Consider the following 22,590-nt stretch of genomic DNA (forward strand, 5'->3'; position numbering starts at 1 on the left):
GAAAGAAAACATCAAGTCAAATCTAGAGCCTCATTAGCTCACATTGATGAACTGGCCATCATGATTATTGAATCTCAGACAAAAGATTCTGACACGGAGAAGCTGGGGGGCACAAAGCCGATATCACGTTGCATAATTCAAACAAGGCAAATGGTAGTTTGCTAACAACATCTAAAGAGGTTTGCTTCCCTCTCATTCGCTATTGGCTGCTTGGAAAACCTACAGCTAAGCCGTGATATAGACGTATTCCACCACTCCTGTGTAGGTAGTTTCACTTACAACAGATATATGATATTTGCATCTGATGAAGCCCTTTCAGTCATGTGAGTGTTCTAGTGAACATGGTATGACTTATCTGTTACAGGCTCTGAATGCAGGTGTTTGAGCCTCTTTGTGAGTCCTGGGGAATAAAGAAGCCCGGCTTCTTTGTTTGGCAAGTATTTGTTCATTAACGAGCGTAAAATATCTTCAAGCGACCATGGTATCTTTAGACTAAGCGTCTACTTTGTCTTTGATGTCTATAGTGTTCATGCAATACATAGCCTTTGTTTACTGGGAAAAGACCTTCATAAAGCAATAGATCATTGTTCACAACAAGAACATGCCATTGCACTCACAATCACCATGATGAAGAAGATATATAACAGACGCTGTGTCTTCTCAGTTCAAACATGTTCAACCATTTAGTATCACAACCCATTACGTTACTAGCAAAGCAGAGCTTTGTCGAACATCCAATCCATTATCGAAACTATTCACAACTATAAACACAATGCCGAACAAGAAACCCAGCCCGAAGGGAAAGGGGAAGGGCAAAGCCAAGGCTGCTCCAAGACCTCGAAATCCTGAGCCTACTCCTCCTCCTCCTCCTCCTCCTCTCCTCCTCCTACTACTACTACTACTACTACTCAATCAAGTCTGCGACTGACCCGAGCCCGCTCCAGGCTGAATGGTGCCCCCCCTCTGATGGCGAAACTTGAATCTGATAGAGATTGCCGAAGACGTTCCCTAGTTGCGGACCCTGAGCCCTTGCCATTCAATGATGTTGTTCAGAGGCTCAGCGGCACTGCTAATATAGCTAACACAGAGAGAAGAATTAAGCTCAAGCTTAATTACGCTGCACGCCCTTCAGCTGCTGGCCCTTCAAACCAGGGTCAGCCCTCAGGTTCGAATACAGCAGCAACATCGAGTTCATCTTCTTCCGCTACAACTTCTGCTGCAGCAATTGCCACTCCGTCCCCAAGCCCAAGCCCTAGCACAAGCTCAAGTTCGAGTTCTAGTTCAAGCTCAGGGCGTTCAGCCCCTACTGACCAGAACGAATCTGCAGCTCCAAGGAGGGGAGTGATCAAAGTTAACACCCGTAATGGTGCAGCTTACCGAGAAGCTCATGCTTCTTCATCACCTGCGGCGGGCCCTTCTGGTCAGGGCCGTCATCTTGGCACAGGCTCTAGCTCCAGCTCGGAGCTTTCATCGCTACCATTCACATCCCCTTCCCCTCCTCCACCCTTTCCTTCTGATCAGGATGAGCACTCCAGCTCAAGCTCGAGTTCAGCATCCTCATCACCATCTTCTTCGCCTTCAGCGGAAACTGTAGCACCTGGGACCCCAATGCCTTCGGCAGCTGGGCCATCCAATGATATTCCATCCTCGAGCACTGGCTCAGGCTCAAACTCGGACACAGAATCCTCTTCGTCGAGCTCACCTGCTCGAACATCTCCACCTCCAAACCACCCAAGTCCCGATACGATAAAGGTAGACGTATTTATCGCTACAGGTCACGAACAGCCGAGTAGCGACGAGTATGAAAGCGATGGCGACGGCTGTTCTGGCGATCCCCCAAGGGATGGATCTGAGGATGAGTCAAGTGGAAGCGGAGGCAGCAGTGGTTATGAACCCTCTGAGGAAACTGATGACGATACAGTATTTACCGGCTCTGAAAGCTCATCAGACTCGGAGGAAGACGATGGTAATGATGATGATGCGTCAGGAGGGCCATGCTCTGGGCCTTCTAGCTCCTCTGGTCCCCCAGGTCCCCCAGGTCCCTCTGATCCTCCTGGGTCCTCGGGTGTTCTGATTACCGATGGTTCTCCTTCCACCCAAGAGTATCCAAGCGGATATGAGGGTGATGATGAGTACAATTCAGGGCCGGCCGCTGACGGTTCCAGCATTGTACGCGATGATACAGGGGCGTGGGCAATGGTGAGTAACACGTCAGGGTCCAGGAACCGTTCTACATGCCTTGCTGGATTTGACTCGCCCAGGCTCGATGGCCGTTCTAGACGGCCAAGCCGTCCTGCAGATATAGAAGTTCCGTTCATCGACTATAGCGGATATGATGCTCAAGTCGGTTGTGAGGAGGAGGACAGCCCAGACTGCGCGGAGTTTATCGGACCACTGAGAAGCTCATTCCCAACCTCTGTTCAGCCTATCGGACGATTGGACACTCCTCCTGCCCACCCAGGAGGTGCCGTGGGGAAGCGCAAGCGATCTTGTGACTACGATGAGGATGCCTCCGCAGCAGGAATCAAAAGGGTGCGCTCTTTGTCGCCGCGTATGGTTGTTGAAACATCGACAGCCACAGTCACGACCACACGCTCTGCTTCTGAGCCTTGGCAACCTATGGCCTGGACCTCTAATTCCCCTGTTTCCGATGAGCCTAGTCCGTTGAGCAACGAGCCAGTCGCATACGCGATGATTGCCACTCCCGTGGACGACCTAACCTCAGGTGAACTCAGCCCGCCAATCTGGCCGTCTTTCGATCCGTAAGTCTAGACATCCACTCATTGTCAGGCCGCAAACTAACAATCCCAGTGAAATCCCAGGTATGCACGGCTCCGGGCTGAGAGCTCGTCGCCATTATGACTGGTACGAGCAGCTTCATTCAGTAGGACATGAGTGCTACAAGGTCCACCCTTGTACTCACAATATGGGGAGAGGATGCCACGAGTGCCATAGTGACTGGCAAGAGGATTGGGCTCGGTTCTTCAAGGCTGAGGAACTTCTGCACGAAGCAGCTGCTGACCCCGAGAGATATCTCAGAGAGACAGGACTGGATATGCGTGAGGACTTTATGGGAGCCTTGTTGCAAGGCGCAAGTTGGGAGGTGGTGGCACCTCATCTTCTGCCTCCCGCTGGCGGGAGGCTTCGAGTTCACCCTATGCGACTTGCTAAGCATAGGCTGATCCTTGCTCAGTCGGCAGCGCAGGTATGAGTTGGTAGCGATGTTAGTCAGGTATTTCATGGAGTTCAAAATAATGGGCTATGTTTTGATTTAGACGTTAGACAGGAACTTTGGGAAGAATTGGTATAGAATAATAATCGACTTACAAGTCGTTCTCCTTTAATTGCGCCATGTATGTATGCTTCACCCCTTTTTCGTGAATTCGTAATTCTTCGCTCATAGCCTAGATGGAGGGTCATAGTTCCATGTCCTCGTCGCTCGCCTCATCCGACTCATCACCACCGCCTTGTTCCTCCTCGTCTCTCCGTGTTGCTTCTGTGCTTGCGCCGAGTTTCCTTACACCTTCCACTACACCGACGACGAATCCTCTGCTCTCTGCGAGCTCCATAGCTCCCACTCCTCGCAGGCTCATGACACCGTCGACTCCACCCTCAAGTTGGGCGGTACTGGAGCGCATCTTTGCAGCCCTGACTTCTTGTAGATCTCGAAGTAGCGAACGCACTTCTGAAGAGGAGGCGACATCGTCTGAGGCGTGGGCGAGGAGCATTTCTGCGACTTCGAACCAGTGATATGGCAGGGCACCTGAAGGCGCATCTGATGTACAGGATGGAAGAAACGGCGGCGACAGTACTACGTCGTCATCGACAAAGGGGTCTAGTCTCCTGGCGTTTCCCTGACTATCTGCCCGCACCGGAGGAGGAGGTGGTGGCGCCCATCCTTTAGGGTCGACCTTGGTTTCGTGGTGTACAATATCGCGTAAAGAATCGGGATGAAGCCAAGGAGGAGGAACAATATTGGCGCGCCGTTGCTTCTTTAACAGTATCGCAAGCCATAAAGGCAAGTTACTTCTGCGCGGCGGCCGGAGAGTTGGTGTCGTGCCCTGTGTAACAGTAACAGGTCAGGTCAGCGTCGAGCGTATATATAAACGCGACGGGGACGCGCTCACCGATAGAAGATCAATGCTCTCAAGGCGTTGGCGGGGAACGACAGTGACGAGTTCCATTTCACATAGAAATGCGACTTCTGAGGGAGTGAGCCCTGAAGGAAGTGGTAAGGCCATTTTGTGTGGTCCAATCGAGGTTTAGTATCTCGAGTTGTAGGATATAAATTGGAGGTTTTCATAGAATGCCCCTCACTACTATGTTAGGGAGCTGCTCGGCGTGTCATGTCAACCCCACCACTAGACTAAGGTAGAGCTCCCTTCATTCATAAAAGTTAGCACTGATGTCAAATAATTATCACCGTTTATGATATCGGCTTTCCTTATATTCAAACCGATTCAAACCACTAGCCGATCTCGAATTAAGTCAACTCGAGAAATGCAGTGTATAAGATTGCTTAGTACGCTGACAGTCGACAACTTATTTCCACCAATATCCTCATGGCTTACAAGTTGTCATGATGTACAATGGTTCAATGAGATCAGGGAAAGACGCTGACACTTCGTCTCCCCAATTCATCACCTTATACTCACTCACTCGAACCCTCCACAGTCATTCAAGCATTTCATATTGGAATCCAAAAGAAGTCACTCCTAGACTTGAACAAATCAAGAAAGACTGACGCAAATTCTCACAACAAGTCAAATTACATGATTTTACGAAATCGAATGATACCAATCGAGTCACGAATACTTGGCAACGTGGAATATAAGACTCATCCGGCGTGTTCAGGGTAAATGTCCAGCTCCACAGCCGATGCGGGGCCGCCCCTAGTTAGAACAGCGTAAATCTGAATATCCTCTCCCGTTCATGAGGTATAAGACGCCTCAAAACGAGACATTATTACAGTTTATGAACATACAAAACAAAAATCCAATACAAGAGTTTAACCCACACATCTATACAGCAACAATTTACAATGGCGTCAACTGAAGCCCTCCCCCCGGTCACATCTCCATCTCTTATACTTACAAACCCCACCTCCTCTGAACGAGAGCTCATATGGAAGGGCACTCAACCCCATTGGGGAGCCGCCTTGTCCATGGAGGACTATATCACTAGAGAATACGATAATCTCGAGGCCCCTCTGGCTCGGGATGGCGGCGTAACAAGCTGGATCCTCACCGATGGAGACAAAAAGCCCGGTCAAAGACCCGTCCTCTCATCTTGTGAGACCTACAACAAAAGAGCCTTTGTTCGAACCAAGGATGGAAAAGCAAGAGATGGAACGGCTCACGGTGTGGCCAGTGTCTTTACTTTTCCTGAATATAGAGGAAAGGGATATGCCAGAAAGATGCTGTCCCTCATTGCGGATGAGCTGAAAAGCAGACAGCAAAAGAATGAAGGCGCTGCTGACTTCTCGGTCCTTTGGTCAGATGTCGGACCGAAATTCTACCAAACGATAGGATGGGAACCCTTCAGGAGCACATATCTCGAGTTTCCAGTCACTGAGACTGAGCCAACTGCCGATTCATCCCTGAAGCCTATCACTCTCGATGACATTCCAGACCTGGCAGCTCGAGATGAGCAACTTCTTCGAGACAGGATCTCAAAGTCATCTCAAGTCAGCGCTGCAGTCATTCCTGATATCACCACTATCAAATGGCATATTCACCGGGAGAACTTTATGTGCAAACACATCTTCTCCCGCACACCAACTGTCCACGGTGCTGTATACACTCCACCTGACGCCCCCAACTCGAGGATCTGGGCTCTCTGGACTTGCAGCTTCTACGGCATGCTTGACCAGCCCGAGAAGAACGTCATTCGTGTATTGCGCCTAGTTGTGGAAGATGAGAGCATCTCAGATGAGACATTTGCCAAAGGCATCCAAGCCATTGCAAGTTTCGTTCAGAAAGAGGCCAAGGAATGGAAATGCTCCAAGGTTGAAGTTTGGAACCCCGAAGATCGGGTGCGAAGGGTCACAGAAAGCATCCAATCCCTTGGAGCCAAATTCATCGTCCGGGAAAACAGCAACATTGCTAGTCTAAACTGGCTCAATGGTTCTGACCCGGAAGTTGACTGGATTGCTAACGAGAGGTTTGCTTGGTGTTAAATACTGATATATCCCGGCTCGAACAGCACAAAAGCTAGCAGTGACTCGATAGAAAACAGTTGTCTAGACCAACGAGATGTTGATAAATATGATCGCTACGATCTATCTTCTTTTCTTAACTGTTTTGATTCCGTGACCAGCCCCCCATCCCATTTTCATGATATAATCACATTCACATCAAGTCATAAACAATCGCACTGGTGTATCATAAACATGCCAGGTCAACGCCTTCCCGCTCCCTGACTATAAAATTTCATTCAACTCCTTAATAGCTTCGCCCGAACATGGTCCACTTGTCGGCCTTATCTTGGCACTCAGGGCTGAGGCACTTGGTCTCACCAGGGACAATACCCTCGGGCTGCTCAAAGGGAACACACAGACTCTTCATGCCCATAGTGGCAAGCTTCTGGTTCTCGGGGACATCAGGCTGGTCCTCACGAGTGGTGAGCTCCTTGATGCGGTCCTCACACTTGGGAGCACCACAGAAGGGGATGAGCACAACGTTCTTGTTGTCAAGAGCGGGAAGAACATCCTCCCACTTGGTGATAGTGAGTCGGTGCTCTCGGAAAGACTTCTCGGCCTTGCTGTACATATCTGCTTGGATGGTCTCAAGAAGCTCGGGGATCTTGGTAGCGACATCGGTGATGGCAATTTCTCCCTTCTCGCCGGTGTCACGTCGCGCAGTGCTGACAACGCCCTTGGCAGCATCCTTGGGACCGAACTCGATACGCAGAGGAACACCCTTGAGCTCCCAGTCGTTGAACTTCCAGGCAGGAGTGTAACCCTCTCGCCAATCAGAGGTGACACGAACACCAGCCTTCTTTAGGTTGGCTCGGATGTCCTCAACCTGCTCCTCATGCTTCTGTCGCTCCTCAGGGGTAGTCTTCTTGGTAATGCCAACAGGGACGATGACAACCTGAGTCTTGGCCACACGGGGAGGAAGAACCAGACCCTTATCGTCACCGTGAATCATGACCATGACACCAATGACACGGGTTGAGAGACCCCAAGAGTTCTGCCAGACGTGAATGTGAGAGCCCTTATTGGCAGGGTCCTCAACGGTGATGTCGAACATCTTACTGAAGTTCTGGCCAAGGGCGTGAGAGGTGGCGCCCTGGATACCACGGCCGTTGGAAGGAATGTAGCCCTCGACAGTGGTGGTGTAATAACCACCGGCGAACTTCTCATTCTCGGTCTTTCGGCCTCGAACGACGGGAACAGCCAGAAGCTTCTCGTAAACACCAGCGTAAAGCTCAAGAATCTCGAGCACCTCAGCACCAGCAAGCTCCTCAGTCAAGTGAGCAGTGTGGCCCTCCTGCCAGAGGAACTCACGGGTTCGGAGGAAAGGAGTTGTTTGCTTGGCCTCCCAGCGAACGACAGAGTTCCATTGGTTGAGGCGGAAGGGGAGATCTCGGTGGCTGCGAATCCACTTGGCATAGTAGGGGTACATGACGGCTTCGGAGGTAGGACGGACCGCAACAGGAACCTCGAGATCCTTGTCACCACTGGAGGGTTGTCAATATAGGTTCATAAAAGCAACGATTTGCAAGGGCATTCTTACGCCTTGGTGACCCAAGCAAGCTCAGGGGCGAAGCCCTCGACGTGATCCTTCTCCTTCTCGAGCGACTTGGAAGACAGGAACATAGGGAAGTTGGTCTCGTCAACGCCCATCTCCTCGATGTGAGCCTGGAACCACTTTCGGATCTCGTTCCAGATATGCATGGCAAGAGGTCGGAGAACGAAGAAACCCGAAATCTCGGTGTAGTACTCGACCATCTCGGCCTTGAGGACGACCTCCTGGTACCATTGGGGGAAGTTCTCGGCCTTGGACACTGTAATTCCAATGATCTCGTCCGCCTTCTTTCCGCCGACGACGGGAAGGTTGGTCTGCTTGGCAGCCTTGGCAGCCTTCTCAGCAGCAAGACGAGCCTGCTTCTCGGCCTTCTTCAAGGCGCTCTTGGACTGTTCGGCGGCGCCCTCCATTTTGGTGAGATTCGTGCGTTAGTCGAAAGGTAATTGACAGAAAAGTAATAGAGGATGATAGTAGATTCAAGGCAACCGAACAGTGGCTTGCGCGCCTTTAAAGAATCGAGAAGCAGAGGAGCGATGTTATCTATTGAGGGGGGAGAAGGAGAAGAAAGGCTTCGGGGTGTGAGTCGAAGTAAACGTCGGACTTGACTTTGTGCCCCGCAGTCGAGGGAGGTGCAGTTGGTGCTGCTGTGCGGCGGTTGCCCCTCCTTGCCCGCCCAGGCTTGACTCTCACGGCGGCACCGCTAGAAATCTAGCCCAAAATTCAGGCCCAATGCCCTATCAGCCAATTGAAACAGCGGTTGCTCAGCTGCAGGGAAGTCCGATAACGCGGCAGGGGTTACCTAGTTTTGGGGTTTCTGGGGTCCGTGCACCTTCTGTCAAGTGCCCTGGACTTCGGGATGGGTATCCGATTTACGCCCTGTAACCATCACACAGCGGCAGAGCAGCTATATTCTGTCGGCGCCGGAATAACGCCAGCCTCCGACAAAAAAGTCCAGTCGAGGGGCACTGGAGCTTCACAGCTCGGGCAGGTTCTGTCTGCGTATGGTAGCCTGCTGGTAGAATTTCCTAACTCCATCCCCACGTTGACGAAGCCGCCTTTTACCGTCAACATTACCAATAGCTGCAACTATGGCTTCCATGTTCGAGCAGCCCCGAAACGGCACCCTTTTCTTGGGTGGCCAGAAGATCTCTGGTTCTGATATTAGAGACCAGAATGGTATGTCTGTCTATGTCTTGTCCCGCCTTTTGCTACATGTTAGGGGGAAGTGGGGGGAGACATGAACCTTTGATATTGGATTTCAAATACGGACAACATGCTAATAGGCATTCAGTCCTCGCTACACAGGCAATCGCAAATGTTGTCAAGAGTTCCTTCGGTCCCAGCGGCCTCGACAAGATGATGGTGGACGATATCGGTGTATGCAACCTAGCCCTCCTCCTCGCTCCGCGCCCGACTATATCTCACACTTCATACTAGGATGTTACTGTTACCAACGACGGTGCCACCATTCTCAGCCTTCTCGATGTCGAGCACCCTGCCGGCAAGATTCTCGTTGACCTTGCGCAACAACAAGATAAGGAAGTTGGTGATGGTACCACCTCTGTCGTTCTGATCGCTGCCGAGTTGCTACGTCGCGGAAACGAACTCATGAAGAACCGGATACACCCTACCACTATCATTACAGGATACCGACTTGCCCTGCGAGAGGCTATCAAGTACCTCAACGAGAATGTTAGCATCAAGGTTGACGAACTCGGCCGTGATTCCCTCCTTAGCATTGCCAAGACCTCCATGTCCAGCAAGATCATTGGAGCCGACTCGGATTTCTTCGCCGACATGGTTGTAGATGCCATGCAGGCTGTCAAGTCTACAAACAACCGAAACGAGACAAAGTACCCCGTCAAGGCTGTCAACATCCTCAAGGCCCACGGAAAGAGCACACTCGAGTCTGTCCTGGTAAAGGGATACGCCTTGAACTGCACTGTCGCCTCGCAAGCCATGCCTACACGGATCCAGGATGCCAAGATTGCTGTTTTGGACATGAACTTGCAAAAGGAACGCATGAAGCTTGGTGTTCAGATCACCGTTGACGACCCTCAACAGCTTGAGCAGATCCGAGCCCGTGAGTCCGGTATGGTCCTCGACCGAGTGGAGATGATTCTTAAGGCTGGCGCCAACGTCATTCTCACAACAAAGGGTATTGATGATTTGGTGCTCAAGACTTTTGTTGAGAAGGGTGCCATGGGTGTACGAAGATGTAAGAAGGAGGATCTTCGACGAATCGCCCGAGCAACCGGTGCCACCATGCTCAGCACACTCTCTGATCTTAACGGCGACGAGAAGTTCGATCCCTCTTATCTAGGTTACGCCGAGGAGGTCGTCCAGGAGCGCATCTCCGATGATGAGTGCATTCTGGTCAAGGGAACCAAGGCACACTCCTCTGCTTCTTGCATTCTCCGTGGCCCTAACGACTTTACCCTCGACGAGATGGAGCGATCAGTTCACGACTCACTGTGCGCTGTCAAGCGAACTCTCGAGAGTGGCAGCATCGTTCCCGGTGGTGGTGCCGTTGAGACTGCCCTTCACATCTACCTTGAGGAGTTTGCTGGTACCGTTGGCTCCCGAGAACAACTCGCCATTGGCGAGTTTGCTCAGTCTCTCCTTGTTATTCCTAAGACCTTGGCTGTTAACGCTGCCAAGGACGCCGCAGAGCTCACTGCTCAGCTCCGATCAAGGCACGCTCTGTCACAGCGCATCGCTGAGGGCGACGGCAGCGAGGACGAGAAGACCATTGCTAAGAAGAAGGGCTACAAGAACTACGGCCTTGACCTTGCCAAGGGCAAGGTTGTTGACGAGATTAAGATGGGTGTGCTTGAGCCCAGTCTCAGCAAGGTCCGACAGCTCAAGAGTGCCGTTGAGGCCTGCATCAGCATCATGCGTATCGATACCCTGATCAAGTTGGACCCTGAGCAGAGGGAGGATGATGGACATGGCCATTAAGATGAAATGTAATGAGTTCGGATTGTCAGGTATAGAATCAAAAGCTTGGGTGTCCGTTCATGATTGAATGTTTTATACTCATTGTGTGATATCAGGCCTCGTTATAATACAGGGTGCATATAAATGCACTAGTATGTAGACTCAACTAGGTAGATAAAAGTGATTACCGTTTCTCAAGTATTTTGGAAACTCTGTTTTGACTATACAATTCCATTCTTGATTGCTCATCAACTTTATAGTATGCTGGGATATACAAATAAAGTTACGTTAGTCATCAACTATAATTCTCGATTTGACAGGGCTGATGAGCCTTTTCAAGTTCTTATAACTGACATTCCTTGAAGTCTGTAGATGTCCGTCTCAAACGTGCAAGTCTAATGTTGAATACTAGCAATGTTTTCACACTTCACATGATCGTATTACCTCGAAATAAAGGCAATGAAATTCAATTAGTACAACACCTCGTACACGAGATGCATCTTGCACTCACTCTCCCGCTCTTGTCTTCTCCTCAACCCCTCTCTTTGAGCCCGTCGACTGAGATTTTCCTAGGACGTTTTATTTTTATACAAATGGACAGAAAGGCAACGTCTAAGAAACAGCAAACTTGCGCCCACCTAGGGGCCTCGATATGGGCATGCGTCGAGTGTTGTGTGTTGTGGTCCGCCCGCCAGTCTAATGCGCTCCCACTCCCATCTCTCCTTTCCTTCGTTTCTCCGTGATAAAAGATATACTCTTACATGGTCCGTTTAACCGACGACCAGCTTGCCATCCTCAGGGAAATCGTACTCGGGAATCTCGAGGTTGAGAGGGGCAGGGCCCTTCCTTATTCGGCCGGAGATATCGTAGTGAGAACCGTGGCAAGGGCAGAACCAACCGCCGTAGTCACCGGCCTCGCCAATGGGGACACAACCCAAGTGGGTGCAGACACCTGAGGATTCGTTAATATAGAGGTTCAAATGCTGTACCGGTTGTCCAAGTCACATACCCAACATGATAAGCCACTCAGGGTTCTTGACACGGGCGCTGTCCTCCTCGGGATCTCGGAGAGCAGAGATGTTGACCTTGTTTGCCTGGTCGATCTCGTCCTGGGTTCGGTGTCGGATGAAGACGGGCTTGCCTCGCCACTTGATGATAACCTGAAGAACCGTTCAGCAATGTTGCCTCGTTTGTGCTAGACCATATCCCAACTCACGTTCTTGCCCTCGGGGATAGAGCTCAGATCAACCTCAACCTTGGCCATGGCCAGAACGTCGGCGGAAGCAGACATGTTGACCAGGAACTCTGTCATTCCATCGTCAGTAACCATCAATTGACCATCCCGGATATCATGCCAACAAGGTACAACACCAATTGCAACCCAATGGCAAGACACCGGACCCAGAACCGGATTTCAACCCACCCTGAACTGTGCTCTTGGCTCCAGCAGCACTGACGGCACCGAGAGCACCGACCATGAAGTACGAGTAGAGCTTGTTCTTTGTCTCGCCGCCGGAGGAGACATATTTTCCAAAGTTGGGGATCTGAGCGCCCTTGCTCTCACCCTGGAACTTGAAAGGGCTAGAGTATCCGGAGGCGGACGCGCTGTCGGTTCGAACGGCGGTGGTGCTGAGGGCGCGCACAGCAGGAACGGCGGGCTTTGCAGCCGTGCGCAAGCATAGACGAGAAGCGGTCGCGAGGGTCGCCATCGTGAGGGATCGTGGGGTGTGGCGGTTGCGAGGGTGAGGGCGTCCAAGGGAAGGTTTGAGGTCTTTTCCTTGGTGGTAATCGGCTGATGATGCTTTGCCGAAAGTTTTGGCTGCAAAATGTGGCCTCAGGCTGCCAGATCTAGTTGAGCTCGGAAATTGAAGCCTCGCCATTGGTCCGGTCACTTTCGGGTGGGGTTTCCGGTCCATCCCGGGCACCTGGCTTCCTTTCTTGCCTCTACAGCTTTCGCCTTGACAATGACTACAGGTACGCAGATGGAAGAATCAGTCATTGTGACGCAAGAACACTTTGAAATGGAGAGCAAGCTCGACATATACTCGACCAGTCTCTCGGGTACATCATTCCCACCAGTCACGACTCAATGGACTCGCATCAATATCTTGATGACTTAATGGCTTTTGACCAATCATCTTTGACCCATTCGTCCTGAACATCTAGCAACCAACTGACATCCATGTAAAAGACAACCCCAGTGAGAGCCGGAACAACATAACTCATTAATCTATGAGAACCATCTCAATGCATTCTCCTCAGCTCCTCAATCAAATTGCGCATGTCCTCGATACATGGTCCGAGGCCTTCGCAAACCAGCTCTTGCTTCCCTTCATCCATATCCAAGAATCTCTCAACCATCTCCCCATCTATAAATCGAAAAGGCCCTTCACTCTCCCGGTTTTCGTTACGGAAGGAACGCCATAGCTTAAATTCGACGCTTCCTGGCACATGAATGTACTCTTCCATCTTTGACTGGAACGTCATAAGCAGGTCCTGGTACTGGGGTGCAATATCACCATAAAGATACAGCGAGCCCTCGGCCTATTCTATATTAGTTTCCGTCTCATCTTTCAATATAGCTTGTGCTTACCGAAGCGAGGAAGGCTCGTGGATGGACAATTCCGTTCTCCGCCATTGGGACATTTAGTTTTCGAATTCGGTTGATCTGTTCGCCAATATTCATTTCGCTCGTAATCTCCAGGCGGCTTCGGTCTTGCTCTGTCGGAGCATCCACGTTTCGTTGCAGGACAACGAGGTTGCCCTTTGAATCAGCCTCCAACCACCTTTCTCCTTCAATATGGCAGACCGAGGTTGCCCATTGAGGCTCGAAGTGGCGTGCCCGTTCTTCCAACTTGGCCTTGTCACCATCTTGCGCGGGGATGAATTCAACCAAAGATAGTGACTGCATCAAATCAACCACACCGATCATGTTGCCGGACACGTCGAGATCCAGAGGCAAGGCAGCCGGGCGATAAACAGCGAGCTTCTGGAGTGAACCGGAACTGCTTGTCTCTTGCAAGAAACTATAGGCCACAACTGTCTTGGACAGTCCAGCAATGATGTTGTCGTCAACCATGCCTAAACAGCGGCAGGGGCCTTTCAAATTGTGAGAGACAATCTGGTACACCTGACGATTTGAGTCAACTCCGAGGACCAGGATACGGCCGCCAGTACCGTTTGGGTCTTCCACCCCATCACTGATGAAGCTTGTGCCAACAATAAATCTCTCCACATGGTTGCCGCCAACATCGGGGAGCTCAGTCCGAATGACACATTCGACAATCTCGAGGCTGCTTGAAGCATTCAATGGGAAAGGTGAACCGAGCTCCTTGAATACGATCTCGTCGACAAGCCTAAATGAACTCGACACAACCTCTTCGTTACCGACTAACTCCTTCTTGATGGACCCTAGACCAAAGGCTTTCAGTCCCGGGGAATAGGCTACCCGTCTGACAGTCTCGTTGACAGGGAGAGCCTTGACGTGTGTGAGTCTTTCCTTATCAACATGGCAGATTCGAATATGCTGGTCGGTAGACAGAATCACGGAATCTGGGAAGGCGTGGGAGTCAAATGGTGCAACAAATGTGGCATCATCGGCGGTTGTGGCAGAGAATATGATGCGTCCCTCGGCGCCATATATGAGACTGGCATGCTCAGTCGTCACAAAGACGTTTGATGTACCATCCTGTTGCGGGAGTACATGTAGTCGAGCTGGGTTACTGCCCAAAGTCACGCTTTTGCGACCAGAGACAGAGAAGCCCTTGGTAGACACATTGAACGTAACCACATTACCATCCTCCATTGCGACCAAAAGTGTAGGCCCCGATATTTCAGGGGGGTGTAGTTGGACAAGTGCAATGTCTCTGGGGACTGTAGCACTATCCTCAGTTTGCCTCATGGACTCTCCATGGAGTGGCTTCAGGGAAGCCATGTCAATCAACGATATTTGTCCAGAAGACCACCAACCGACTACACCAAGATCTGGTGGATCCCGGGCAGCGTGTATGCATGATACTTGATCAGCTTGTGAGCCTGAGTTGTTTTGGCCTTGTTGAACATTGACTGCAAGGTTTTGCAAGAGATTCAGTGAGACGAGAGATGTTCCATCAACCGAAAGCAATGCCCACTTGCTGTTTGCTGACGCTCTTGTGATCGACTTGCCGCTTGGAACGTCCCATTTACTGGCTACCGTGCCCACTTCGGGATCGAGTAAGACAACTGAGCGAGGAGTGATCTGGAGCAACTGCCCGTTGGGAAGATTTGAAGCCAAAAGGGTCTCGGTATCGAGTGTCATGCCCTGGAAAGAATATATCTCTTCAATTCCGCCTTCACGGTCGAAACTGAGAACTCTTGTCTCGGTGATCGCTGAGACGACTAGAGTATCTACCAGGTCAGACCCGTATGAACGGAGGGTGAATAGACCTCTGGTCCCCTCTAGCTCGTCCAGAACACCTCTGTCTTCAAGACCGACACCGCTTCGAATACTTCTTAGGCTCCCATCGCGGTAGGCACCACAGCCTGCCACTATTCTTGACTGACCAGATGAAAACGCATTGCCAGCTTGAGTATCGCCTTCTCGGTTGCCCATATCCATGATGGCAAAATCAAGAATGGGCGCATTGTTTGAGAAGGACTGGACCAGTGTGACAGTGGCGCTTTCCACGTCGATCTGAAAAAGCTGCGAGTCACCGTGGTGTGAAGCCACAAATAAGGTGTTATCCCCAAGATAAACCAGATTGGATGCTCTGGATGTGATGACTGGTGAGCGGCCAACCTTGAGAGGCTCGAGTGTCATGCCGGTTACAACAACGCCGGTGGTTTCAAGGTTTGTGTCAATCGTCAATAGATCCAGTCGTCCATAGTCATCAGCCAACAAGTAATGTGTACCATCGTACTCAGCCCAAGACACAAATATTCTCGGGTCCTGAAGAACCGCAGACACACTTCTGTGTGTCAGGCCATCAAAGTAAGTAAGAAGAGTTTCTCCAATGACTAAGAGGCCACCTAGATGTGCCTTTGCTCCTTCGGTGTTGCGCACATGGTAACGCTTTTCCTCATCTAATGGAACAGGAATGAGCATTGAGGCGTATGGGTCAGGAATAACAACGTCGAGCTCTCTGTCTTTATGGGGATCGAACTTGGAAACTGTGTTCCCTTTGTCATCGTGAGTCAACCTATATATGACCAATCGAGCTTCTTCCTGCTCGAGCTGTGTCTTGTATAAAAAGGCAATGGTCGGGTGGCCGGTTCGGCTGTGGATGAAAGTGCTTGCTTTCATGAAGAGTTCTGTGAGTCTAACCTGGTCGAGCCGTTCCAGCTTGTTGGTAGAGCCTTTGCGTACGGGAAGTTTGAAAACATTCAGCACTCCCTCCCAAAGGTGCATGGCTAGGAATCGTCCGGTCGGATCAACAAGACATTTGTTCTGACTTGACGAATGTCGCATGTATGGCTCTGCCAGGTCTTCGATAACGCGCTCGATGGTCTCCAGTTGTTTTGTTAACGGGTTCCACACCAGGTTGAAGTAATGAAGCCTATCGGTGCCGATAAACAATAGATCGGTCTCTGAACCTTTGGGTCGTAAACATTGCAGCATCGCTATTGATCCGTGGATGAGTTTCGTCTGTAGGCACACGAGGCCTTCTTCTGTGAGACGCCATATTTCAAGTCGGTTCGCCTTCCTGTGAAGCTTCAATCAGCATCTGCTCGAGGCGTCATCGAAGGCGTTGGAGCTCTTACGCCACGACCAAGTCATCTATATCAGGAGAGAGCACATTCGCCCGTAGGGCATGGCGTATGCTCGTAGCGCGATGGATAGGTGCGACATATGCCATATTGTCTTGCTTGTTAAGGAGGTCGCAAGCGTTTGGATGTAGAGGAGAAGCAAGGTAACGGTGTTTGCCCCTCGACGAGGACTATCGAGGTTCAAAAGCTCTCCAATGCAACTAACTGCTTGTCTCCGGGACTAGGTGCATCACTAGCCCCCGGAGTTAGTGCGGATTACGGCGGTCCAGTGGGGTTGGTAACGTTCCTAGACCTGAGGGAGCAAGAAAACATCAGGCCTTCATACAGGGTGTCAGAATAAACTCATCAGTGAGTCTCCTTAACTTGGGCTAGGTTCACCTAGGTATTTTCCTCGCTTAGGCTCAAGGTCCTGAGTTTTCTTTCTTCTCCTAGCTAGGCTCCTAAAATGGATTTGAGATGCATGTATGCCGTTTAGCGGGGGTATAAACACTTGCATGAGGGGAGGCAAGGAAATATAACATGATCCCAACTCCATGACATAAAGATTTGAGTACCTGAGTTAAGTATACCTGAGCATGAAAGGTCTTTCTTCACCTGATACAAGCTAAAAGCTTTCTTGCTGCGTTGGGTCAGGGATACTATATCAACCATCTAATTATAAGCTTAACATCCTTGGTTGGAAGAAATGGTTTGTATCATAAAAGTCATACTCAAGAACTTGCTGAACCCTGAGCTATTTCGGTATAGCCCGAGGATCAGTCAGTGATGAAGCGTGCGCTGCCTCTGGAGCAATAGATACTGCCGTATCTTCCATCGCGCCTTCTGCGCCCAGCCCTTGCCAGCCCAAATAAACATAAACAACCGAGAGTTTAGGGGAAGGAGTGAAGGGAATCCACCAATCCTTATAATATCTGACTCGGACTTGAGTTATCATGTGAAATAGAACTTGAACACTCGCTTTATGACATATTAGATCCTTACGACTAAGTTATCTCAGCATGAGTTCGACCACAGCCTCAACTGCCAGAAGTCAAGAGGTTGTCGATTACGCTATTGAGAACCAATGTTTCCATAATCATCAAGACGCCCCCTATCGATTTCGAGATATTGTCAGACAGCTACGAGAAACTGCGGAATCGGCAAACGAGAATGGGCTAATTGACCAGGCTGGACTGACTGTAGCACCTTTACCTCGCACGAAGATCGCATTAGAGCCGTTTCTCGACGATGAAAGCTACGAAATTCCCATAGACCCTAAGGTCCCTGCTTCTTCTGTATTTAGATTCCTAGGCCAAACAAAAAGCCTTCGACTCCCATCGGAAAGTGTAGATACAGGGTATGATCTACAAAAAGAACTGTCACAATATCTGCAAGATATCCAGATTGCAAGTTCTTGCAACATACTGACCCAATGGCTTCCATTGACCTATGTCAGTGCTGAGAAAGATGAAGGCCTTGGCTTTCCATCCACCATCTCGCGATGGAAAACTTTAGCCTTGCGTGAATTGGAGGGTGATGAGCCTACATTTACGGAATCTGATCACGCTTCGTTCCATACACAACAGACCCCAAACCAGGCTTGCACGCCAGAACAAATCAGGCAGATATTCTCTCTAGAAAAAGTGAGTCAGGATGGGCCAGCTCAGGATTTGGTCTGATTTCGTTAGCCTTATCGTTCAAATGTAGAGCCGGTGTCTCCTCCGCTTTCTCCTGCCTCCGACTTGGACGAACCATTTCTGCCAAGCACAGAACATACGGTGATCGATCTGACCTCAGAACCGAGCAGTCCTTCCAATCCTGCAGTTGAGGACTTAGATTGGAAGATGCGACATGGCTTTGTGGACTCCGAGCCTCCTGCGCCTTCAACTATGCCCAGCTCGCCTCCGACAGCTAAGGCGGCTTTCTTGTCTGATCCGGCAAAGAAGCATTCAGCTCTCAAGTTAGACGTGCCGATGCTACCATCTAGCACTGCCACCAGTCCAGTGCGGAATAATCTTGCAGAAACTTTGGCACCTCATCTCCTGCACTCTGAAGAAGCACCCCAATCTCCAGCTGAGGATGGGGGGTATTTTGAAGAAGCATTACAGTCTATATTAGACGAGAAACACCGCCAGGCAAATCAACGATTGGAACAAGAACGATTGAACCCAGAAGACACTTTATTACGATTGCGGGTACCAGCAGTCGATTTTCAGACACCCGATCCTGAATGGATGCTGCATTTGTCAACTTCGCAAGATCATTTTGGATGGCTACAACAATCACTTCCCGGGACTTTTCATCTAACCTCCTACAAGAACTTGAGTCGTCTCGAGGCATCACTTAAATGGACACCAATTCCTCATAAAAGTGGCCAAGTTTCATTAACTGAGGCAGCAATTCAGTTGGGACCTACTGCGAGAGAACTGCTTACCCTAAGGGCTCCCCAACTATGCAGTCACAATTATGTGGTTTCTCGAAATCTACTAATGGTGCTCCAAATCCTCAATGATGAAGAGATTGAACAAGAAGCCGCCTCTGTTGTAGTGTCATCCCCGTCAATCTGTCACGGGAATCAGGACAGCTCGACGGCTACTTTTCAATCCCAGGAGCCTCATGTTGCACCGTCTTTGATGGAATTGATAGGTTCCCGAAGACAGGCCACGGGAAATAGGTCTGCTTGCGAGAGAAAGAATCTGTTGCTGGAGGCCACTGACCCAAGTGCGTCCAGCACCTTGTTGTCTGGTTTCATGCAGCTTCGACAACCGAAAAGGCTGAAGAAAAGCAGCAGCTCCTCTCAGACTCTGGCAGCCTCAAGAGACATGCCATCCATGGCTGGTCCTATAATGCTACCCATTATTCAAGAGGAGGCCCAGAGTGAGCTGCAAAGCGCTCCGGTTCCTCATTTCGACATTCCTCAGGAGACTTGTCGCTACATAGTCTCATTGGACTTGAATCGCAGTACTCTCTCTTATATAGAGAAAGTCTGGCCACAAGCTGAGCTCATCGACCGAGACTTCTCGCAGTACAACACAGTTGCTTGGTCTCCTGGATCGGCTCAAAGAAGGGAAATCATTTCATCATTGGCGTTTGAGGCTGATATATCCATGAGCCCTGGTACCGGCCTTATCTTGACGACGATACTAAAAGTGAAACAGAAACCTCTTCCTGGTTCCAGTGCTCTCACACCGTTTCGTGAGAGAGTCAGACGAGTAAGTGAGAAGTATGAATCTTTATTTATACTGGTATCAGAAACAAATCCACTAGGAGAATATGTCGGGTCACCAACACCCTCTGATATCTCCGGGTATGCCGATTTCGTCCGTTTCACGACGAGTCTTCAAGCGGGCATATCAACACATCTGGTTTCTGGCTACGATGAAACACTTTCTAAATGGGCTTTGTCAATCATGTCCCGCTATTCTTCATCAGCTCATCAATTTGGGCCTTTCCTTGACTGTCGTGATGGTGCATGGGAGTTATTCCTTCGCCGTGCTGGTCTCAATATCAGCGCAGCACAAATAATAGCAGGTCTGCTAATATCTGAATACGGTCAAGGCGGACTTGCGAGCTTTTTGAGTATGAGGGCAGAAGAAAGAGTCTGCAAATATGGTCAAATCATGGGAGGTAGAAGAATACTAAACAATGTCTCGAGAATCTTGGACCGAGAGTGGGTGTAAGTCGGCTACACAAAGAAAATATACGGAGTAACTGGAGCACAATGTTTCTGGACTTTATGGGGGGTTGAATGCGTTTAGACCTACCTGTGAAGACTAGAAGTCCCTGACCTGCCGATTCATGGTCAGGTAACAAGAGATGCACTCGAGTATGCAGGTAAGGGCGTGTTGCAAATCACAATGAGCAGCTTCAAGCAATATCACATCGCAGCACAACAGACTTATGCCCACTGAGCTCAGTGAGATCGCTTCTATTGCCCTATATACATACCCATGCTTACCGTCTACCATGATACGTCTAGTCATTTATCTCAAACACTATTAAAGTTGGGTCAGGTGCCCCCAAAATGTTCAAAATCGTTTAACAGACCTCCCACATTGGCCGCGGTAGCGTTCGTAAAGGCAAGGCGCCCTGTGAGGTTTTTAGACCAACATAGACGACTCGGCGCGTGGGGTTCGAAAGATTGACGGAGCGAGATTGGATGCCGTAGTAGTCAGAGATGGTATGTGTGAGCCAGCGCCTAGAAGTTGTTAGTAGTGCTCTGTACCTTCGATATTGACACTCACTTGAAGGCGGCGCTTTCATCTGTGCCGAACGAGTCAAATAGCATGCCCGAGTCGACCGTCTCCTGTGACACTTCACGATGCGCATGCTTCCATGTTGCCTTCTTCTCTCTAAGCTCCCTCATGGCGCCGTTCCTACCGACGAACACAATCTCTTCATCGTCTGAGTCCATCTGCTCAGCTGCACTATCAGCATCTTCCTCAGCGGTGACAGCTGACGTTGTGGCCATAGCCTGCTGATTAGCGAGATATTGTCGCACAGGCTCTTCCAGGGACCGCACCCAGGTGCGCACAACGGGGCTACGCTTGGTAGCTTCGCGCAGATCGCGAGGAATCTCACCAGCACCGAGACCCGTGGCGCTGCCTGCCTTGAGTTGCTGCTTCTTGCGTTCGGCAAGGAGACGGGCCGTCTTATCCTCGACCTGTTTGCGCACGCCACGGTCCCAGAACTGAGCAAGCTGGTAAGGCACTCGGTGGATCGGATGAGTAGGATGGACTTCGTAATCGGAAGGCAGAGGCGGCTGAGCGTTGGGGACGCCCATCAAGCGGTCTAACATAATGAGGCCAACGATCAGTATGCTGCTGCGCAGAAGGAAGCAGATCCGAGTTCGGAGTGCTTCCTTATCAATGATAAAGCCATACCATTCTCCCAGCGACGACGCTGGCGACTGCCCTCCTTGCCCTTCAGAACCATATCCCGCTTTCGCTGACTATCCCTCCTAGAAGGTGGTCGTCTCAGGGTCGATATCGGGGCCTCATCTTCATCAAAACTGACATTGCGCCCGGGAGAATTGGACTCGGCTTTGACAGCTTCATCTAGGGGAATCGCAAGAGGAGTGCCGGTTCCACGCGCGATCGGAGAAACGCTAAGAGATTGAAGGGCCGAAACAGTCCAAGCATCGATATCAATGCTCCCATTCTTGACTGGCGTAGGAGGCGAATGTACTTGCAAAGCCTCCAGCGGGAGATTCGTCGCCGCGGGAATGGGAGTATTCGAGGCCGACTGTTGTTCGGGTGGCGGGACGGAGCTGTAGATAGCCATGATGATAGGACGCGCGGGGTGGTCGCTGATGAAAGAGTAGGTAGGTTACGATAAGGATAAGGCTAAAGATGAGAGTGATTGAAACTCTCGACGATGTCTTGAGACAGAGGCTCTAGGTTTGATAGGAAGAAAGAAAGAATCTCTAGGTTCTAGGTCTTGAGATGAAAGAAAGAAGGAGAAAGGACAGAACGATAGAGATGGTGGCTTAATTGATCGCCGGCATTGGATTGGATGCTACAGGGCACCTCTAGACCCTCCCCCTCCTGTCTCATACCTCATACGGGAATTGATATGAACCGATGAATGACACGCGGTGATTCATTCAACTTGATTAGATATAATCAACCAATCACATCTCGACCGCATCCCACAGGGGGCAAGCCAGCGACACCCAATTCCGCAGTTGCAGGCGATGCGAGTCACCCGTCTCCCGCGGAAGCGGGGGGGTCATTTAGGGCCATGATAGGGCCCAGGCATCAGGCTTCTTCTATTCTCCAAGCTGATGAAGCTGAGAATGACCGTTACTCGAGACTTACTTCATTGGTAGAATGCAACATCTCAGCATTGACTTGAGGAAACATGATTTCATGTTAATCAGTTGGCTCGGTATCTGACATTACCTTTTATCTCGCGTAGGGAGGCAAGGAATGTTGTCGACAAGCATTCTCTCAATCTTGGCCGGGCTGACTTCGAGTCATCAAGCCCCCCCACACATACCTTGCGTCGTAATATGTATCTTCAATGAGTCAAACTCGGACGGCTCGGCTGTAAAGAAGAAGAAAAATGTACATTTCTAAAATGGATGCAATCCTAGGTAATCACTAAATCCCAATGAAATACCTCAAATAATTATGGTATATCACATGCTCGCTGTTGGCCCTGAACTCGTCTT

General features: G+C 50.2%; 9 protein-coding genes across 9 annotated transcripts; 4 read left to right on the forward strand and 5 right to left on the reverse strand.

The window, feature by feature from the left end:
* Positions 1 to 772: 772 nt before the first annotated feature.
* On the forward strand, positions 773 to 3,211 carry FSUBG_8933 (suppressor of mutant AC40 of RNA polymerase i and iii; the record flags this gene model as incomplete). The annotated part of the gene is made up of 3 exons (XM_036687392.1): positions 773 to 916; positions 1,054 to 2,762; positions 2,812 to 3,211. The coding sequence occupies 3 exons, from the start codon at positions 773 to 775 to the stop codon at positions 3,209 to 3,211; spliced, it is 2,253 nt and encodes a 750-aa protein (XP_036535588.1).
* A 205-nt stretch (positions 3,212 to 3,416) lies between these two features.
* FSUBG_8934 (DNA replication complex GINS PSF2) lies at positions 3,417 to 4,241 on the reverse strand (the record flags this gene model as incomplete). The annotated part of the gene is made up of 2 exons (XM_036687393.1): positions 3,417 to 4,061; positions 4,128 to 4,241. 2 exons carry the CDS (start codon positions 4,239 to 4,241, stop codon positions 3,417 to 3,419), a joined length of 759 nt encoding a protein of 252 aa, XP_036535589.1.
* Positions 4,242 to 5,041: 800 nt separating this feature from the next.
* FSUBG_8935 (lysine acetyltransferase) lies at positions 5,042 to 6,178 on the forward strand (the record flags this gene model as incomplete). The annotated part of the gene is made up of 1 exon (XM_036687394.1): positions 5,042 to 6,178. The coding sequence occupies one exon, from the start codon at positions 5,042 to 5,044 to the stop codon at positions 6,176 to 6,178; it is 1,137 nt and encodes a 378-aa protein (XP_036535590.1).
* A 265-nt stretch (positions 6,179 to 6,443) lies between these two features.
* FSUBG_8936 (prolyl-tRNA synthetase) lies at positions 6,444 to 8,161 on the reverse strand (the record flags this gene model as incomplete). Its single annotated transcript, XM_036687395.1, has 2 exons — positions 6,444 to 7,683; positions 7,740 to 8,161. 2 exons carry the CDS (start codon positions 8,159 to 8,161, stop codon positions 6,444 to 6,446), a joined length of 1,662 nt encoding a protein of 553 aa, XP_036535591.1.
* A 678-nt stretch (positions 8,162 to 8,839) lies between these two features.
* FSUBG_8937 (t-complex 1 subunit alpha) lies at positions 8,840 to 10,712 on the forward strand (the record flags this gene model as incomplete). Its single annotated transcript, XM_036687396.1, has 3 exons — positions 8,840 to 8,927; positions 9,043 to 9,128; positions 9,189 to 10,712. The coding sequence occupies 3 exons, from the start codon at positions 8,840 to 8,842 to the stop codon at positions 10,710 to 10,712; spliced, it is 1,698 nt and encodes a 565-aa protein (XP_036535592.1).
* A 749-nt stretch (positions 10,713 to 11,461) lies between these two features.
* FSUBG_8938 (cytochrome b-c1 complex subunit rieske mitochondrial) lies at positions 11,462 to 12,400 on the reverse strand (the record flags this gene model as incomplete). Its single annotated transcript, XM_036687397.1, has 4 exons — positions 11,462 to 11,643; positions 11,701 to 11,851; positions 11,908 to 11,996; positions 12,115 to 12,400. 4 exons carry the CDS (start codon positions 12,398 to 12,400, stop codon positions 11,462 to 11,464), a joined length of 708 nt encoding a protein of 235 aa, XP_036535593.1.
* A 535-nt stretch (positions 12,401 to 12,935) lies between these two features.
* Positions 12,936 to 16,525, reverse strand: FSUBG_8939 (DNA damage-binding 1; the record flags this gene model as incomplete). Its single annotated transcript, XM_036687398.1, has 3 exons — positions 12,936 to 13,235; positions 13,285 to 16,372; positions 16,431 to 16,525. 3 exons carry the CDS (start codon positions 16,523 to 16,525, stop codon positions 12,936 to 12,938), a joined length of 3,483 nt encoding a protein of 1,160 aa, XP_036535594.1.
* Positions 16,526 to 17,434: 909 nt separating this feature from the next.
* Positions 17,435 to 19,682, forward strand: FSUBG_8940 (uncharacterized protein; the record flags this gene model as incomplete). The annotated part of the gene is made up of 3 exons (XM_036687400.1): positions 17,435 to 18,058; positions 18,104 to 19,627; positions 19,668 to 19,682. 3 exons carry the CDS (start codon positions 17,435 to 17,437, stop codon positions 19,680 to 19,682), a joined length of 2,163 nt encoding a protein of 720 aa, XP_036535595.1.
* A 771-nt stretch (positions 19,683 to 20,453) lies between these two features.
* Positions 20,454 to 21,698, reverse strand: FSUBG_8941 (uncharacterized protein; the record flags this gene model as incomplete). The annotated part of the gene is made up of 3 exons (XM_036687401.1): positions 20,454 to 20,613; positions 20,660 to 21,206; positions 21,299 to 21,698. 3 exons carry the CDS (start codon positions 21,696 to 21,698, stop codon positions 20,454 to 20,456), a joined length of 1,107 nt encoding a protein of 368 aa, XP_036535596.1.
* Positions 21,699 to 22,590: the final 892 nt, after the last annotated feature.

Source organism: Fusarium subglutinans (genome assembly GCF_013396075.1).
Source record: "Fusarium subglutinans strain NRRL 66333 chromosome Unknown NRRL66333_c0000128, whole genome shotgun sequence".
NCBI lineage: Eukaryota > Fungi > Ascomycota > Sordariomycetes > Hypocreales > Nectriaceae > Fusarium > Fusarium subglutinans.